The 21,030-nt window shown below is 37.4% G+C and overlaps 1 protein-coding gene across 1 annotated transcript in view; it reads left to right on the top strand.

Moving 5' to 3' along the window:
* Cttnbp2 (cortactin binding protein 2) overlaps positions 1-21,030 on the top strand; it is a 140,655-nt gene that overhangs the window by 97,020 nt on the left and 22,605 nt on the right. The window contains exons 11-14 of the mRNA XM_026410553.2: positions 1,942-2,037; positions 2,767-2,846; positions 16,796-16,882; positions 16,969-17,068. Of these exons, the coding sequence (XP_026266338.2) occupies positions 1,942-2,037; positions 2,767-2,846; positions 16,796-16,882; positions 16,969-17,068 (363 nt within the window). The remainder of the gene's footprint in view (positions 1-1,941; positions 2,038-2,766; positions 2,847-16,795; positions 16,883-16,968; positions 17,069-21,030) is intronic.

Below are 21,030 nucleotides of genomic sequence, written 5' to 3'. Positions count from 1 at the left end.
TAAATTGCTGGCTTTATTTATGTTTGTGGGCATCATAACCTGATACTCAGTTCATTGATTCAGCACATTTAGTGCTCTTTTATGGCAACTGCCAGTGCTGAGAAACTTGAATATTCACAATGTAGCCATTACATAATGTAGCCTGTTAATATAAAAAAATGCTTTTATGCCCCAGATAACACCAGAGAGTAAAGAACATGAAAGCCTTTGATGAGGCTTTGTGATTACACTTGTATTCTAGATAAATGCAAGAAATCAACCACACCACAGCTGCTCGCTAAAACACGAATTCTGAACACAGCCCCTAATTTCCCTAGCTGTGCCAGGAGCACTGGGGTACATTAACACCTTACCTCCAAAACAAGTGTCCTGATGAAGTCAAGGGTTGGAAGTGCTTTAATGAAGATATGTTCCAAGCTCCCACATGGGATGAGTCAAAGTGGTAGCTTGTTGTTTCTATTTGAGAGACACAGCAAGAGACTCTGAAGGACTTAGAAGATGAGATTTTCTTTCTGCTGAGCATAGTAGGTGCCCTAAAAATGTTGCAATCTCTGATTAGTTTCTTATCTTCTGGGCCAGAAGAACTAACATCCATGGGAAGCCTCTTTTTCAAGAACTATTTTAGACGATTTATGAATGTTTTTTACAGTAGCCTGATTGTGCAACTAACTAGGTATTAGAGGATTTGCCTCAGGTCACACAACTAAGGAGCAAAACAAGATTCAAATCAGTCTGTCTGATTCTTTTCCATGTTAGAATAGAATGATCAAGGCTGAGGGAAGGGTGAACTTTTAAATGCCTATTAATATTATATCAGAAAGAATATTGTTCTTGTTATAGCAGAAAGTATATTATTCTGTGCACTAATATATGCCAATTCACTTTCAAAATATACATTAGCACTAGGTTTTAGAATAGATTATTTGTGATAACTTGATTTTATAGGTCTTTGGCATGATCATTAAGATGATTATTAGTATAGCATTGTTATTCAATTAAAAATTTTATTAAAAAATAAGTCATAGATAACGGTTAAGAACACATTTAATCAACAGAGCAATGGATGCTAAGGCCAGTGTTTCAGTGTTCATGCTTGTCACAGAAATGTAGCATATTGTAATAGCATTTCAAATGTAAAGAGCATTGAGTGTTGTGGGAGAAGTGCTTACGGCTGGCTGGCTGTAGACATTTGATAATTGGTAATGATAATATTATCATCATTAATATGTGTTTACAGGTGATTTTAATGTATCCATAGCATAAGCTAGACTAAAGGAACATCAGGCTAACAATCAGAATTCTTGATGGGGTATATGCATGAATATGCTGAAAATAGACTTTTGAAAGAAGTGGTCTGTGGAAGGGTAGAGATGAAAAAATACTCAATGTTAATCCCTCCCTAGAAAAGACATGCATGAAGTAGAACCCCTTCTGAGCAGAAGTAAGCAGAGGATTGAATCTGAGAAAGCTAGCCCTTTTTTGAGCATCTGAAATTATCTTTTTATTTTTTCCTGGAATCCCTTTTTGCTGGAAAGGGATTCAGGGACAAATCATAAAGGATTTGATATCTCATCCACAGTGCTTGGGCTTTGTGAATCAGACATTGGAAGAATCAAGAAATGGTTTTTATGTTATGAGCATCTTTGCTTTTGAGAACTTGATTCTAGAAATATGTGTCTATAGTTTTGCTCTCTAGATACCTTTTTCAGTCCCTTCTCAGGATGACTTTTAAGAAGTCTGTCAATTGAACACCTTCCTTTTGACCTTCAAAACATTTATTCTTAGGGAGTTCACCCCTTGTGTGGCCTGTAACATGTACTGTATGTGCCTTGTACAACATAAGCTCTGGATTCCTTTGAGTTCTCACAGAGGATGTGTGTTTACCATTATGAGAACACTATTTTTAAAGTAATTCTTGACATTTTATTTTGTTTAAACTAGGAAATATGCCGTGGTCCACTGGTCAGAGCTTCACCCAGTCCCCATGGGACTTCATGAAGAAGAACAAGGCAGAGCAGGTCACTGTGCTTCTGTCAGGTAACAATGTTCCAAGTTGAGGTGACATTCAAGGAGTGTTTGCTTCATGACTGGTTCACAGTCTGCATGTTGTCCTACCTCCTCTAGTCATGCATGTGACACTCCCACTGTGAGGCAATTAAATGTTGGGTTTTTTTTTTTTTTTGAAACATTTGATTGAGAAGGAAAAATGAAAAGCCATGTCTCTGAATTCTCAGGTGATGTCGCACTGACCATTGGCTCTGCTAATGTCATTGTACCTTTTATTAGAAAAACCCAGAGACAACCAAAAGTGGTGGGGCAAACCCATAATCCCAGAGACTTGCAACACTGAGACAGGAGGATTGTAATTTTGAGGCCAGCCTTGGCAATTTAGTGAGACTATGTCTCAGAATAAAAAAAATAAAAAGTGGGGTGGGGATATAGCTGAGTGATAGAGTGCCCTAGATTTTATCCCTTTTACCCTCCCCTCCAAAAAAAGGTTCCCGGAGGACCCCACCAATTAGTCCTTCCCCTATCTCAGGCAACCTCCAAAGAGTACTCTTGATTTTTTTTCATCATGGGTTACTGTCACCTAGGAGACGTTCAGGGAAATGATGGCGCATTGGTGTTTCTTGACCAAATGTCAGCTCTGCCTACAGATGTCCACAAACATGTTCTTTCTTTGATGATAGGTTCTGTTGCATTTTGACCATCTCTACTTAACAAGGAAGAGCTAATTTTCCTTCTCTATATTTGTTTCTTATACAGGTCCCCAAGAAGGCTGTCTCAGTAGTGTGACTTATGCATCCATGATCCCTCTTCAGATGCTACAGAACTACCTCAGACTGGTAGGTGGACACTGTCAGTGGAGGCCTCCACTTCCATCTGGCTTCTTCAAAACCTGGTGGTCCATTATTATGTTTATAGGAGTGAAAGCCCTAGCTCTTTCCCTGGCAGGCTGCAACCAGTTCATCTGGAGTTAGTTGTTATCCAAGTATCCATTTCCTGGACCCAGAGACCACCAGTGACTGGTGTTATAATTTGGGTAGCAGGAGGTTGTCTTCCCTTAACAAGGATTTAGCATCAAATGAATGATCATCAGTATGGATAGGAATGGTCATGCATATCAAGATGCTTGACTATATGCATTTATGAGTTAAAATTAAGTAAATATATTAGTTACAATGTTGATTTGGCCACTTTTGCTTTTTTGAGTGGTTATTGGGATTGAACATAGGAATGCTTTTTCACTGAACCACATCACCAGTCTTTTTTTTTTATTTTGAGAAAGGATCTCCCTATGTTGCTGAGGCTAGCCTTGAACTTGCAGTTCTTCTGCTTCAGCCCCTGGAGTAGCTGGGATTACAGTTCAGGCTATGTTCAACTGATATTGCCACTTTAACAGAAATCAAGTCATTATAGCTTAAATAGAGCGTTTATTTTTCTTGAGCCTGCTGGTAAAAGTCCCTGAGTGCCTGCTGATGAAAGATCTGGAGAGGAGGAAAGTGCATGTCAACTATTCCAGCATCACAGCACCTTCTCTGCTCCACTATTCCCTAGGGTGGTGTTTGTGTCACTTGTTAAAAAATATTCACATCCACATCCTAGCCTGAGAGAAGAGAGCCTGGAGGGCAGGATTCTTTCTTTCAGGGGAGCCTCAAACCACACTCCTGCTCATATCCCATGGAATGGAATTTAGAATTATGTCCATTCCTAGCTGGCAAGTGTGGCCTTTTGTAGAGTAACCATGAATCTACCTAAAACTGGATAGTCTGTTACTAAAAAGAGAAAAGGGAATATGTTTATCAAAAGAAATTCTAGAAAATTCTAGATACAGAATGGATAAAGGTAATGCTTTGTTTTCATTAAATATTTAATACATGCTAGGTAATATGCTAAGTGTTTTCTTGTGTCTTATATATTCTTCCAAACATCCTTATGCAGTATTTCACCCATTTATTTATTGATTAATCGATTTTAATAGAGAAACTGAAAAAAAAAGAGTTTGCCCAAAGCCACATACCTAGTGATAAGTCCATTGTGCAAGTCCCTGAGACATTGTATCTGCATGTGAGAGATTTATCCAAAACTAATGCTAATGGTATAAAACATTAAGTGAATAATAATTTTACTTGCTGCCTTAATTTAGGTAGCCGTGTTTTGTTTTGTTTTGTTTTGTTTTAAGAGTCAGACATGGCTTCGTTTTCACTCCTGATGAAAAAAAGGATTCAGAACCATTTCATTGATCTAGCCAGGCTCAAAGTTGGGACTGACCTTTATACCAGCTGCCTGTATACATTCAGAAGCCTCACAGTGTGGCAGAGGTGGTGTCACTTTCACTTTGTGTATTTTCTTTATTATTTACTCCATTTCCCCAATATGCCTGGCAGAAGGAGATAAGTTTCATTCCTTTGCTTGAGTAAAAGTTGAAGGAACTGTTCAGGAATGTGAGCTTCAGGCTCTGATGGAACCATTTCCTTCTCTTCTCACAGCATGTTTGTACCTGTTCAGATGATGAAATTGGTAAAAAAAAAAAAAAAAAAAAAAAAAAAAAAGGCAAATTTAAAGATCTTGATTGGTTTTGTTTTCCAGCACTTCATTCCATTAAATAAGTACTCCAGTGGGCTGGTCAGTGAGGAGTTATAAAAGCAGAGAAGGGTGGAAGAAAGCAGAAATGAAGAACGTGAAGTAAATTGGTCATCTCAAAGTTACTTTCTTTGTAAGGCAAAGACAGGGAGATAGAAAATAGAAAAATAAGTAATTGGTTAACACCAGTTACTTCAGGTTACTTTTGTTTTTGTGTTTTTTTGTTTTTGTTTTTGTTTTGTTTGGTACCAGGAATTGACTGTTGCTTAACCACATTCCCAGCTTTTTTTTTTTTTTTTTTTTTTTTTTTTTTTTTTTTTTGTAAATAGGGTCTTGCTAAGTTGGCCTGTTTAGGAAACTTGGCTCTGCTTGCTTGCTCTCTCCCTCTTTCTCTCCCTCTTTCTCTCCTGTCTCCTCCCTTCCCCTCCTCTACCGTCCCCTCCCCTCCCCTCCCCTCTGGGTTTTCAGAAGAGATAATTTGTTTGTTTGTTGATATGGCATGTAAGCCTCTGTGACTCCATTTTGATTTTTAGTCTGACCTGTTGAGTTTCAATGCAGGAACCTGGTTCAAAGCAGTGTCGTCTTGAAATTTTTTTTAAGTTATTCTTTTTAGATAAACATGACAGTAGAGTGTATTTTGACGTATTATACATACATGGAGTATAACTTACTCTAATTAGGATCCCTTATTAATTTTTATGAAATAAAAGTAATAGAAAAGCCATGCAACTAAATTAGATTTGTACATTTCACTGACTAGCAAATCTATAAAATGAAATGTCTACTAATCACATTATATATAGCATATTCTTAGTATTCTTTCTAAGTGTCTCCTGATTCACAAGACATAATTTGACTTCCAGTGACCAAAAAATCAGATCGGATTAACAGTTTTTAGTTCTGTTCTCAGTTTAGTGGATATACACAAAGGGCTTTTGAAATCTACCAATTAACTCTTGACTGAATATAATAAAATGTATCACTCATTTCAACAGCCACTTTAAAACTTAGTGACTGAGGCAATTGTGTGTTTAATGGTTGTGAATGTCTTCTTCCATACATGTTTATAAGCCTCTAAAAGTAATATACCAAGTGTTATACAGTTTGTATCATGTTAGTCATTTACTTCAGCTGTTTGACAACCATTGAGAGGCTCCTAATGCGTTCAGTGGTTTAGAGACAGATTGAATTTATGTATAAGACACATTCCCTGGCCTCATGGAGCCTATACTATATTCCAGTTGAAAAGGCAAATTTAAAAATAAATGATTAAATACTTAGGTTATGTATAGACTATAATAATTACAAGTATAAAGACAAAGCAGATAAGAAGGTAAAGAACACATGGAACAGGAAGCAGAAAACTCTTCTTACTTTTTTTATATTTTTATGAGTCCATCATAATTATACATGATAGTGGGATTCATTATGACATATTCATACGTGCACATGAAAGTTTGCTGCATTTCATTTCCCAGTGTTTCCTCATTTTCTCTTCTTCTTTTGCCTGATCCCTCTCTCCTGTACACTACTAGTCTCCCTGCTACTTATTTATTTATTTTAATTGGGGCATTTTAATTATACATAAAATGGAATTTGTTGTGCTCTGTTTGTACATGCACATAGCATAATTTGCCAGTTTCATTCCTCAGTACCTTCTTCCCTTTCCCATTTCTATTCCCTCCCTCTTGATCCCCAAACCCTTTCCCTTAGTCTGCTTCTTGTTCTCCCATATGCTTTCCTGAGATTCCTTTTGTTTATTTCTTATTTCTCTCTAGCTTCTGCATATGGGAAAACATTCAACCTTTGACTTTCTGTTCTGTTTATTTCATTTAGCTTGATATTCTCCGTTTCCATCCATTTACCAGCAAATAACATAATTTCACTCTCCTCTACGATGAATAAAACTCCACTGTGTATATATACCATATTTTCTTTATCAACATTTGTTGAAAGATACCAAGGATGACTCCGTAACTTGGCTATTGTGAATTTTGCTGCCATAAACATTGGAATGCAGGTATCACTATAGCACGCTGATTTTAGTTCTTTTGGATAAATACCAAGCAGTGGGATAGCTGGGTCATATGGCAGTTCCATTTTGAGTCCTTTGAGGGAACTCCTACTGATTTCCATTGTGCTTGTATTAAATTGCAATCCCACCAACAAAGTATAAGTGTTCATTTTTCCCCACATCCTCACCAGCATTTCTTGTTATAGTCTTGATGCTTGCCATCTTGACTGGGATGAGATGAAATCTCAGTGTAGTTTTTGATTTACATTTCTCTGATTGCTAAATATGTAGAAGGTTTTTCATATATTTGCCCACTTATTGACTATTTACTTGCTTATTTGGTGTTAAGATTTTTGATATTATTTCTGTCAGAAAGGTAGATGTGAAAGACTTTCTCCCAATTGTTTGGCTCACTCTCTCTCTCTCTCACACACACACACACACTCTCTCTCCTCTCCCCTCCCCTCCTCTTCTCTCTTTTCTCTCCTCCTCCTCCTCCTCCTCCTCTTCTTCTTCTTCTTCTTTTTCTTTCTCTCTCTCTCTCTCTTTTGTTTTTTTGTTGGCAGGGGGAGTTACTGGGAATCGCACTCAGGGGCACTGGACCACTGAGCCACAACCCCAGCCCTTTTTTTTTTTTTTTTTTTGCATTTAAAGAAAGGTTCTCACTGAGTTGCTTAGTATCTTTCTTGCTTTTGCTGAGGATGGCTTTGAACTCACAGTCCTCTTGCTTCAGCATCCTGAGCTGCTGCGATTACAGGTGTGTGCCACCTCACCTGGCTAGGCTCTGTTTTTATGCTCTTGTTTCCTTTACTGTGCAAAAGCTTTTTAATTTGATGCTGTTCCATTTTCTGATTCTTGGTTTTATTTCTTGAACTTTAGGAATCTTACTAAAGAACTCAATGCCTATGCCTAAATATTAGAATATTGACCTGTGTTTTCTTCTATGAGTTTGCAAAATTTCTGATCTAATTCCTATGTCTTTGATCCACTTTGAGTCGTCAAGATTTTAGAGGAAACTCCTAGATAGATAGCAATCTATCTAGTTTCATTCTTTCACATTTGGATATCCAGTTTTCCCAGCACCATTAGTTAAAAAGGCTATATTTTCTCCAGTGTGTGTTTTTGGCACCTTTGTCAAAGATCAGATGACTGTATCTGTGGGGTTTTCCTCTGTTTTCTATTCTCTTTCATTGATCTTCAGGTTTGTTTTTATGCCAATATCAAGCTGCTTTTGTCATATAACTCTGTAGTAAAATTTGAGAATAGGTATTGAAATGCCTCCTGCTTCACTCTTCTTGCTCATAATTCCTTTGGTTATTTATTCTGGGTCTCTTATTCTTTCAAATTAATTTGGTCTTGTGAAGTATGTTATTGGTATTTTGATAGGGATTGCACTGAATCAATATTGCTTTGGGTAGTGTAGCCATTTTGACAATATTAATTGTCTGCCTACCCCAGAACATGAGAGGTGTTTCCATTTGCTAAGATCTTCAATTTCTTCCTTCAGTATTCTATAATTTTCATTGTAGAGTGCTTTCACCTCCTTGATTAGATTTATTCCCAGGGGTTTTTATTGTTGTTAAAGCTAGTGTGAATTGAATTGTTTTACTGATTCTTTCTCACTGGGTTCATGATTGAGTATATAGAAAAGCTATAGATTTTTATATGTTGATCTTGTATCCTGGTACTTTACTGGACTTGTTTATCAGTCCTAGAAGTCTTTTAGTGTGGTGTTTTTTCTTTTCTCTTATTTCTTTTTTTTTTTTTGTGGGGGAAAGATAGTCTAAATATAAGATCATATCATCTGCAAACAGAAATTATTTGACTCTTCCTATATTTGAATTCCTTTAACTTACTTTACACACCTGATAGCTCAAAAACTATATAGAATAGGAGTGGTGAGAGTGGACAGCTTGTGTTGTTCCTCATTTTAGAGCAAGTGCTTTTAGTTTTTCCCCATCCAGTAAAATGTTATCTTTGGATTTGTCATCTATAGTATTTATGATATTGAGGTAAGTTACTTCTGCCTTTAGTTTCTTCAGTATTTTTTAACATGAATGGGTACTGAATTTTGTTGAAGGCTTTTTCTATATCTCTTGATGATCCTGTAATTTTGTCCTCAATTCTCCTTATGTGATGAATTACATTTGTTGATTTGCATACTTGAACCAACATTATATCACTTCAGTGAAATGTAACTTGATTATTTTGTACAATCTTCCATTTAGGTTTTTTATATCATCTTGGTTCACCTTGGGTGGATGATATGTGTGTAAAAATTTGCCAATATTTTCTACCTTATTGATATATAAGTTTTCAGAAGTCCCTAATGATCCTCTGGAATTCAGAAATGTCTGTGATGACGTCTCCTTTTTCATCTCTAATTATACTGACTTGGGTCTTCATTTTTTGGTTGGTTTGGCTCAGAATTAATTTTGTTGGTCTTTTCAGAGAAGCAACTTTTTGTTGCATTGATTCTTTGTATTAAGATACCTTGTTTTAGATGAAGTTTTGTTGAAAAATCTGTCAAGTGGCATTTGAACTGAAAAACCAAAGGAAGTGAAGGAGGTGCCTTGCAGAGGATATTTGAGGCAGTTGAAATGGTAGCTATAAAGTTGTATAAACTGTCAATGAAATCTGAGAAATGACCAGAAACTGGATTATGTAGGACAAATCAAGAACTTCAAATTTTATTCCCAATAGGATAAGAAACCACTGGGGAAATTTGAGCCAGAGAGTAGCATATTTCTTCAGTGCCACAAGTAACTATAGGCATATTGATCTGTATTGAATTCTTGAAAATCTCTATAATCAATATTCATAGTAAAATAGCTTTTATTGAGCTGTATTATACATACCAAGTTCTGTTCTAAGTATGTGCATAGTCTCATTTAATTATTCTAGGAATAGCTACTTGCATCAGTTGTCACAATTTACAGATAAATAAATAGTGTTTAAAGTAATTTGCTCAAGTCCTTCAGGAATAACTGGTGTCACCTGCAGAATTGAACTACGCTGTTTTAGTCATGCATGTCATTACAGTTTATTAAGAATTGCAGAAACCCAGACTGGGATTATAGCTCAGTGGTAGACCACTTGCCTAGCATGGGAGTCACTGGGTTTCATCCTCAGCACCACATAAAAACAAATAAATAGAAAAATAAAGGTTAAATTATTAAAAAAAATGCAGAAATCAGTTTTTAATCATATATGAATTTACTAAGTTAAAATACATGTGTTAAACCTTTATGCAGAAAACCTCATGGATAGAGACATTGTTAAGTCAGGCATTTTACTTCTGTTCTATCTTTTAAAATGTTAGTTTTATTTGTTTTTTCAGTTCTAGGGATTTACCTAAGGGGCACTCTACCAGGGACCTAAATCTCTAGTCCTTTTTATTTATTTGTTTGTTTAAAATTTGGGACAAAGACAATAAATTGCACAGGCTGGCCTTAAACATGCAACCTTTGCCTCAGCTTTCTGAGTAAATGTGATTACAGGCATGAGCCACTATGCAAGGCTAGAATGATGCTATTTTTTAAATACTTTCATTGCATTGTTAAATAATTGAAGTAAATTTTAGATATCTACCTATGAGTTATTAAGGGAAATGTTTAACCTTATTAAATATTTAATCACTAAAAGTTTATTCAATTTATTTGCAATAGTTGAACTTTTTTTTTCATTAACTGAACTCAAAACATTACTCTTAGCCAGTTTGATCTTTTTTAGCTTACTTTCAAACGTGTATTTCAGTAACTCAGTGAGTACTTATTATGTTAGAAGAATGCTTGAGTAGATCATTCTAATCCAAGCCCAATGTTAAAATGAAGGACTCTGAATCCTTGAGATTCTTCCACTTGTTGGCCATCCACTGCAATATGTGCTGTGCTAATAATCCTAAAGATTCATGACTAGGAGAGTCTACACATTCTTCATATATCACCCAAATAAATTTGCTATTTTCCATAAAAATAATGTTGTGATAGCTTTGTATCTAAGACAGACCACAAAAGCTCCATCAGCCCCTTTAGCTGATGGCCTGTTCTAGCCTGATCTTTATCATGAAGGAGAAGAATGAGTCTGGGTGAGGTCCTCACAGAATAAGGAAGCAGTTCCCTAGTTTGAGCAAAAAAGAAGTGGTTCCAGTACCAGTGCTAGGTCCTTGGGCTCTCAGGACAACAATGGGAGAAGATTCCAGGCAGTAGGTCAGACAGCAGCCCAAAGATCATCGGGAGCATATAGAGTTCCTGAGGGCTTGAGGCTGGCAGGCAAGGCAACAAGAGTTCAAGAGTTAGTGTATAGCTTTATTGTTTAAATAAGTGCAATAATGTCCAAATTATTATTTCTGTGTCAATAAATGAGGACTTGTCTTTATTTGAAGTTAGTAATCAAAACTGATATTGACTTCTAAAGTTTCAATAAGCTAATTTTAAAATATATCTCTACTACAGTGTGTCTCTTTATATATAAACTGTAATTACTCTTGAATTCTGGTTATTCCCTTATACCTGTTCTGTAAAGAGGGTCTCGGCAATGTTTAAAATTATCTCTAATGTGAAGAAGTCCAATTTCTTATTTCTGAATGCTGGGTATAGATGTACAGATTATTCATACATTCTAATGTACACATTCCATTAGATTTCATTTCAGATATTGCCAATGTTTTGTTAAAGGTTTTCATTCCATATCATCAAATCATGTGTAGTTGTATTGGTTACCATTTAAAATATGACCAAAAAAGTTTATCACTGGGAGTAAATTACTATCACCCTATTGAGACTAGCATAAACAACAGATGTTGTTTGGGGAATTTTATATGAATGAATCAATAATAACTATCTTTCATAGCTCTAAAATTGAAAATAACTTAGTTCTTTAAAATTCAGTGTCAGAAAAGGTTGGGATGAAATTCCTAGATATAAAGCATATATGGCTTTAAGTGAATACCTATCCCAGTTTTATTTGTTCAGCTAAAGCCCTTTTATTTTTCATTCTGTTTTGAGTTTAGTCTTTCAGCACAAGCTATCCTAAAACTATCTCTGGACAGCAGAAGCTTTTCTCAGATTCTGCATGAGTGAAACACTGAGCAAAGATGAGGGTTACTGCTCCAAATGCCAAAAATCTAAGGACACATTACAACTTCCACTTGGACAGTAGTAGAGACCACAGTTCCTCTAGTAAACTCTATTCTGCAGAAAAACACTGTAGAGAAAAATAAATAAAAGGGTGATGGCCCATTGTTTAGGTCACTTGTTTCCAGAATCCCTTTGTCTCACAAAGCACTAACTGACATGTGATGAGCTTCCTGAATAGGCTGTGAAGACACAAGAATAAAAGGCATTGGTACCAATTGTGATAATGAGGCCAGTGTCCCTTACTAATAAGCAGAAATGTCGAACTGTAAAGGAAATAATTCTGATGACTCTGATTTAGACCATAATTTTAAAAGTTGGATTTAATTTGTTTTTTTTCAAAGAACAGATCTCCTTTAAACACAACGAGGACAATTCTAATCCCCACCCCCCCCAAAAGTCAGCCTATAGCTCCATCTACCCATCCATCCATTCATCCGTTTATCTTTAGAGCCCTCTGCTGGAAGCAAGGAGCATGCATTTTTATCATATCCAAGATTTCTATATTCAAAGAAATGTAATGTAGCTCTGAAATAGATAAATGCATTACCTTGACCAAGTTTTTTCATGTTTGCACCAGTATCAATAGAGTAACAGTAATTTACTCACAGTAATTAATTTTTTGTTCAGATTTTAAATGGTAACCAACATAATTATACTTCATTGATCCAATATTACAAAAAAATTTACCGAAAAATTGTGCAATACCTGAAATAAGAGACTCCTAGTGTATTAGAATGTATTAATGATCTGAAAATGTGCACGCTTGTTTTTCTCTTTACCTATATAATTTACTTATTTATTTATATTCCACTATATCCTACGAGTGATATTAGACTAACTAAATACAAAGGGTTTATTTCTACCAAATGGCCTTTTCAATGAAATTTTATGTTTTCAATGAATGTTTTCTGTTTTTCCCTTTAAAAACTCCTGCAATCTGAGGACTGATGAGGTGTTGAAATTGAAGACAGATTATTATGAAGTTGGGTTTTTGCTGTTGTATGATTTCAAAATCAATCTTCAGGAAGTATAGGCAGTTTGGCAGGATGGCTGTAATGAATAGAGCACTCTTGTCTTTGGGAGTGAAACAAGATTAAATTGCAATACTAGTTGAAAATCTCAGGGATAGACTTTCAGTAAATCTTGAAAATCTGTATCCTGTTTCACTGGTATGAAACAATTCATTCCTTGTGAGAGAAGCTCTACCTAACAATCCATAGCCATTTGGATTAATTTGGTGAGCTCAAGGGTTCTGGCTTAAAACTGCACCTGGCTACCAGTACCTACTATATTATTTCCCACTAAAGTACTTTTGAAGTATGACAAAAAACTTAAAATACCAGAAAAAAAATAGAACTGAGTCTTTCTTTGTTAAGAATTTGGAAAATTATTCCCTTACCTTCAGGGTCAATACAGTGTTAGGCCCACATATATGAGGCCTCCCTGAAATTAGGTAGAAAACACTATCATCCTTCTCTTACTGTCTTCCTAATGATTACAAAAGTAAGATTTATACCAGTTATAAAATTTTGGGGGAAAAAAGAAAATTGAGGTATTTAGACTCTGCTTTTGCAGCACATAAGATTTTCCTCTGCTCCCTGCTCTTATGTTGCCATTTAGAGAATGCAGCTAGAAATATATGAGCAAGAAGTTGTTGCTGATTGGTGAGACTGCGATCCAGGTGGGGATGGACATAGGAAGAGCCTGGTGCAGTTTATCCTCATGCATTTGTCTACTGTGTTGGATGGGAGAAGTCCATTCCACTTCAGCTATTCTTAGATCCTGGAGTTTAACATCAGCTTGTCCTCCACTCAGTGGACTCCTTAAAGAAGGGGTCCAGGAAAAAAAATCGGTAGCAAGTAAAGGCAGTAGAGGTTTGCACCTTCTGCTTCATTACAAAATTCTTTCCCCGGTTTCACACCATATAACAATAATAAAAAATTAACATGTCTTGGGCTGGGGATGTGGCTCAAGAGGTAGCACACTTGCCTGGCATGCGTGCAGCCCGGGTTCGATCCTCAGCACCACATACAAACAAAGATGTTGTGTCCGCCGAAAACTAAAAAATAATAAATATTAAAATTCTCATTCTCTCTCTCTCTCAAAAAAAATTAAAAAATGAACATGTCTATGAAAGAAAACCACAGAACAGTTGTCATTCCAAGAACCTAGGGAAAATTATTTACTAGTGTCTTAGTCCTTTCAGATGGCTACAACAAATGGCATAGACTGGGTGGCTTATAAACAAATTTATTTCTCACAATTCTAGAACCTGGGAAGTTCAAGATCTAAGGATCAGTCGATTCAATATCTGGAGAGGACCCGTTTCCTGGTTCACAATGTTTTGCTGGGTTTTCATGTAGTGGAAGGCACAAGGGGTCTTGTAGGCCTCTCTTATAAGGGCACTAATTACTTTCTAAGGCCCCACTTACTAATGCCATCCATCTTACAAGCCAGGGTTTTAACATATGGATTGAGGGATGGGGAACATGAACATGAGACCACAGCAACTAGAAAAATATGTACAAAATATTTGGAAATTCATATTCTCTGTAGAATGTGAGTGGACACACTGAAGAAAACTGTAGAGTCTGAGCTAAGATTAAACAGAACAGTGTTGGAAAGGATGTAGACATATAAGGAACAACTAAAAATGCAATGGCATGAAGTTGTACTCACGACAAGAGAAGAAATGAAATGGTAAATATTCTATTCGATACCATGCAAGACTAAAGTTTAGGAGCTCTCCCAGAATGTGCAGGAGAAGAACAGTGTTATAATAATGATGAGTTAAGAGGACAAATGTCCTTACAGAGAGTAGAGAGGCAGAACTTAAAACATTACAGATGTTCCTCAGAAATAGAACCAGAAAAGGAGACATTCTGAAAAGCATAATGGAAGAAAAATTGCATAAGCCCTGGAAGCCTAATGACCCATATTTCACTTAAAATTGGAAGAAAGAGGCCCAAGCTACACAAATTGGGCAATTTTTTTGTTTTTGTTCTACACCTGGCATTGAACCTAGGGGTGCCTAACCCAGGGGTGCCAAGTTCCCAGCCCTATTTTAAGATTTTATTTAGAAACAGGGTATCACCAAGTTGCTGAGGGTGGCTTTGAACTTGTGATCCTTCTGCCTCAGTCTCCAGAGCTGCTGCTATTACAAGCATGAGCCACCATGCCCTGTTTGGGTGACATTTTTTTAAAATGACAAATATAAACATATATTCCCCAGACTTCCCATTCCCACCAATACAAATTAGAGAAGATGATTATTTAATAATAATTCTTTTTGGTATGAGGGATTGAACCCAGGAGTACCTTACCACTCAACTACATCTCTAGTTCTTGTGTGTGTGTGTGAGTGTGAGAGAGAGAGAGAGTGTGTGTGTGTGTGTGTGTGTGTGTGTGTGTGAGAGAGAGAGAGAGAGAGAGAGAGAGAGAGAGAGAGAGAGAGAGAGAGAATGAATGAATGAGAATGATAAGTTGGTAAGGGTCTTTCTAGTTTGCTGAGTCTCTGATCCTTTGGGATCACAGGTGTGTGCTACCACACCTGACAATAGTAATTCTTTAATAATAATTTATCCCTAAAGTCTCATGGAGCCATAGCCCTAAAAACTAGAGGTCAACCTTAGTTGGATTTTCTAGGATATTCTCTCTCCTGTGTCTTTGGAGAAGTTCTCACCCCAGTCTTGGTCCTTGCCTATACCTCCACATTAAACCACCAATACCACAGAGAATAGTCCAGGCAAATGCCAAGTTCATCCTGTGGCTGTGGGATCTAACATCTAAGGGTTTCCCCTAAAGCCTCCCTTTTATATCCCAGAATTTTTCTCTTTCTATAACGAAGAACCCAGGGCCACATTTAGGACATACCATCAAGGTTGTGGCCGTTCCCTGTGATGTGAAAGGGGCAACTTCATGAGAGTGAAATAGAGGAATAATAATAGTAGAAAGACACATGTCTGTGCACTGTCCCAAGTTTTAGAGCAGACCTTTCCAGGCTTAACACTTCCCTAAGTCCTGGTGGCTCAATCTTCACACTTAAGCATTATCAACTGTATTGATTAAGTTGGAACTTCGACAGTCTGGATTTGATTTGATTTATTTTGTTGATGCAAGACCTTTCAAAGAAGAAAACTTCTATGAAGTCTGTGTGCTAGGAATGGGGCACAGACCTGGAATGACTGAAGTGAAAAGCTGACCTCCCCTCCACATTTTGCTGCAGACTTAGCTGTCTCTGCCCTGGGTAGACAGTAATTGGCTTTCTGTCCAATGGCATGCTGAATCTCCACATGTTCTCTTGATATTCCTAAATATGATGATAAAGTTTAAAATATCCTAGAGGCATCCAGGCAGGATGTTTTGTTGTTTAAAAGTAAAAGTGATCCATCTCTACCTAGATGTAATCAAAACACTGAATTTCAGGATGAAATAATATATAAAGTTGACCCAGGAGTTTTATACCCATCAAGTAGTATTTTACCTAAGACATCTGCATAAAGATATTCTTTGACATACAACAGCCGTAAAATGATCTCACTCATATATCCTCCCCCACACACAACTACGTAAACTAAAACCTGAAAAGAAAAAGGTTTAACAGTTTTTGCTTTTCAGTGTTGACACTATCAGAGATTTTTATTCTACTTTTTATTTTCCAAAATTTCCTTAATGAAATGCATTGATGCTCTAACTATTAAAAAATAAAATAAGCATTGGGAAATTCAAAGTAATGAGCATCTGCAAGAGATAAAATCCTCTAGTAAACTTCTCAGCCACCAGGCTGAACCTTCTGTAGAAAATGGTAGGAAGCAAATAAATGTTTGCTTTTCATTAAAATGTCAGCTGTTGCTAAGGATTCTTTGCCCATGTTTCACATTAAATGAAAAACTTCAAGTGCCCAGTGAATAAAATGATCCCTAAGACATTTTAAACCTTACAACCAGACAATCTGAGGATAACTAGAGAAAGGGAATTCCATCCCTACATACCCCCCCTTTTTTTTCCCTCTTTTCAATGTAGCATCTTCACCTAAGGGCTTTTCTTGGTTTGTTAACAGGTTGAGCAATATCATAATGTCATTTTCCATGGCCCAGAAGGAAGCCTGCAAGAATACATAGCACATCAGCTTGCACTCTGCATGAAGGTATTGATTAATTTCATACCATCCCCTTTTACTTGAAAATTGGAAAGAAAGTGTGTAGAACTAATCATTCTGTTTTGTTATTATAGCACAGACAACTGGCTGCAGGATTCTCCTGTGAAATAGTGAGAGCTGAAGTGGATGCTAGTTTCTCCAAGGAACAGCTAGTAGATCTGTTCATCAGTAGCGGTAAGACAATTTCAGCAAGCTTAATGGTGATAACTCAAAGGCATGCCCTTCAATGATGCTATTAAAAGGAAATAAACTTTGTTGCTTAGAAGAAGGTTTAAGTCAACTTTTTAGTTATTTGGTAGATGTGGGGTGAAAGCTGAGAACCCAGATGAATGCTTGCAAAAAAAATTATTTTTATGTGCATATTGTTGCATTTGTTGAGCACCTTGCATTCTCTTCTTTTTAAATCCTTTATAAATCAGTAATTTCTGTGAGCACACTTATAACTGGCACCAGTAGTATACTAAGGGTATCAGGGGGAGTGGAAGCAGTTCATCCTTGTGGGACTGGACATTGTCTTTGGTGCTGTCTAGAATTGCTGGTGCATGGTGATGTTAAAAAATATATATTATTTTTTAGTAAATTTGGTTATTCACAAATTCTCTACATTCAATACACCCCTTAATTGCCTTTTTTATCTCACTGGTATGCCATTGATTGGCTGTTTGGAAAATGCATTGTGTACACTAATCAATCTCCACAACAGCTCCATGCAAGTAGGTGTCATTGTTTCTACTCATTTATGGACTTTTCATCCTTGTCCATAGCCTGACTGTGGTCATATCCCATTGATCTTTTTTTATCCATTCCCATTGGCACACCTATTTTCCTGTAATTGACTTCTTGCCTATGGCTTCTCCTCTCGGAACACTCATCACTGGCCTACAGACCTCTGACTGGAAGTTGTTTGTGGTTCCTGCAACCTACCCCTCCACTGCCCTTGCACTGAGTACATGCTATTCAAGGTCTTCCATTCTGGAGCATAGATCTACCTGATTTTCTTTTAAACCAAAGGTCTGTGCTTCAGCAGGATGTGGCATTTCTTTCTTCTTTGTGTGTCCTTTGCATTTCCACTGCATGTCTTTGTGAAGACTGCAGCTGCCACTAAATAGCATTACAGCATAAACACGTGAACTCCCTCACCCTTCCCACACACACTGTGACTACCGCATGGCAGGGACTATGCAGACTATGTTGAACACTAGCGATAAAGTAGACATCATCCTCTGTCCTACTAGAAACTAGGGGAAAAGCCTCTGTTAAAATGCTTTACAGGCACCTCAAGTGGAGGCTTCTCTGATCCCTCCATATCCCCTTAGGGAACATCTGGAGATATCTTTTTTACCCCTGTACCAACTGACTATACCTGAAGGCAGTGAAGGTATTGATTTGGTTTCTGCTTTGCCCCGTGTGTGTGTGTTCTATTTTGAGGCCCTTGAAGGCTAGTACTATAGCTTATTCTGTTTAGCCTGTGTATTAATCACCAATATTTATGGAGTGAATGGGTGAATTTTCTGATGCAGGAAACACTGTAAGCAGAAAAACAAAAAGGCGGGATGGGGAATTCTTTGTCCTTTTCAGGTATCAGAAAGTGGGAGAACCGGCTTAAAGGTAGAAAGCAATAAATGCAGAGAGGACAGGAGTTGGTAAGGAAGTTATTGATGACAAAGCATAATGATAAAATGCTTTGGACTTGGAAAGAAAAGGTTTTTTTTGTTATTTTTCTTCAATTATTTTTAGTTTTCAATGGACCTTTATTTTATTTATTTTAGGTGTGGCTGAGAATCAAACCCAGTGCCTCACACATGCTAGGCAAGCACTCTGCCACTGAGCTGCAATGCAGCCTCTGGAAAGAAAAAATTTTGAGCAATAGACTAAAACAGATAAAAACTACTGTAAGGAGCAGAGTAGGAAATGCCATGTCTTTGGATACAGAAGGATTTTTATTTCTCTATTTGACTTACACATTTATTAAATATTTATTAAATCTTCCTTCACTTTTAATAACAAAACTAAAGCATTAGTACAAAGTTCACCTGATAAGAGCTTGACTGCAATCTGCCATGTGAGCAGCTGGAACATTCTAGATCCCTTAGTTTGCCTTCCTCCCCCTGGAAGCAGTCTGTGTGTCCTGTTGAATCCATTCCCTTTGTCTCACCTCCTGCTGTCGCTCTCCATCTCCCCTGCCACCCACAGTAAGGAGACTGTGGAGGCCTCTGTTGCTCTTCTTATTTCCCCAGGCCTCACTCCCACCAAGGGCCCTATGGAGGACTTCAGGAGGCTTACTCTAGGATACAGAACCACTCATGAGTGTCCCCACTATTACACTCCAGAGGCTCCAAGAATGAAATCCAAAGTTCTCGGAATGTTATGTCTTGAGCATTATGTCGTCAAGCCTCTCATCTTGCCCCCACTAATGTCACTCTTCATATTCTAAAACTCCCTTCACCACCGCCACCATCTTCTCCATAGGGCCCAAGCTGTTCACTGATGACCTGGGAAGAAATGGGGAACTCTTCAGTTTTGAATTTAAAGGTTTAACCAGACTCTGATCAGAATTTATGTAGACATAAAAGAAGGCCACTTGCCGTACTTTGTATGTGTAGATTCCTTTTGACCTGTGGCCAAAAAGCCATTTGGATGCCCAGCCTGAATTCTCCCTTTTGTTCCCATCCTCATGATGTCCTACCCACTACTGCTAGATATCTCAGAGAGGATGCTTCACTTACCAGACACATCAGTCCTAAAAGAGCCCATCACTATCATCCCTTTTCCAAGCATACTCTTGGTTGTGTGCTCTCTGTCTCCATTAACTGCACACCCTGTTCTCTAGTGGGAACTTCAGTGCATCTCTGATTCTTCCTCTCTGTCCCTTTCTGTAAGTCAAACACCAAGCCTTATTGAGTCTCTCTCAAAATGCCTTTCTATTCTGTACCTTGGTTCTGGGGGAGGCTCCCTTCACCTCGTGCCTTCACCACAGTTGTAAGAGCTGAGTAAATATGTTCTCTTATTTCTTTCCCCTCTAGTTGATTTCTTCACACCAGAGTAAGGACCTCAGAGCAGGTGTCAAGTCCTGTTTATGCCCCTCTGTAAAGAATACACTGATTCCCTGGCTGCTCCCCCACAGTCTCATTCTGGATCTTCCACTTTTCAGTTTTGGCTGGATTTTGAGACTTCAGAAGAGCAGGTCTGCTGAAATTCCAGCTACGGGGAGCTTTTTAAAATGTCAGTGTCCCAGACCCAACAGAGACTGATTAATAAGAGTCACTGAGAATTTCCAGGTGATTCTAATGTGCAGCACACTGCTACCCTGCTGCTGCCCATAGTGGTGTCTGTCTAATCCTATTCCATTCATGTGACACCAACCCAATCCCCCAGCCCAGTCCTGGCTTGAGGTATGTATCAGCTCTGAGCTCTTAGTCAGTGCACCTTGATTTGATGCCCCTGTCCCAGGGGCACTGCTCCGTTTAGAAAAACCTCTCTTAAATCTAGGAGGCCTTCCTCTGACCTGTCTGTTAAGATACCATTCCTCAGAATAGGGCTAATAAAAATCCACTTTTTCCCTAATTAGAATCCCTCACCTCCAGCATGCCATAACACTTAGCACATACCACATGTATCAGGGAGGTATAGATAAACATTTTTTTGATGCAGTTAAATATTTCCTCTAACACTTTTAATTAGTTGGAACAGTTTCAAAGGCACTTGAACTAGCAAATCAGGGAAAACCTTGAGGCCTTCAGTTTTAAATTACATAAAAACATATACAAACCATCAACCTGGTGTTTTTTGAGTTTTTAAAAATCATTGAGTAGAAAAGGTTTTTAACGGTTGTATAAACCAAGTATGCATTTATTATACTCCCACAATACACTTATTTTGAATAATATTTGAACTCTGGGAAGCATAGGATTCTAGCATTCTTATTGCTAGCTGTGTTAAAGAGAATCCAGCACACACCAGACCCCCTTGTAATAGCCACCTACAAGTACAACTCAAATTGAAAGGTGGCTGTTATTGTTTCTAGTCTTCTAGTTTTTAAAGCTTTGTAGCATCCAGGAAATCTCTTTCAGTCTTAAGAAGAGAGCCATTTATAATGTTCAAGGATTCTTTTGAAATTTGATTGCATTCTCTATAAA

The sequence above is a fragment of the Urocitellus parryii genome, chromosome 3 (assembly GCF_045843805.1).
Source record: "Urocitellus parryii isolate mUroPar1 chromosome 3, mUroPar1.hap1, whole genome shotgun sequence".
Taxonomy (NCBI): Eukaryota; Metazoa; Chordata; class Mammalia; order Rodentia; family Sciuridae; genus Urocitellus; species Urocitellus parryii.
Note: the sequence above shows the minus strand (reverse complement) of the source record. Positions and strands in the feature narration are given on the sequence as shown.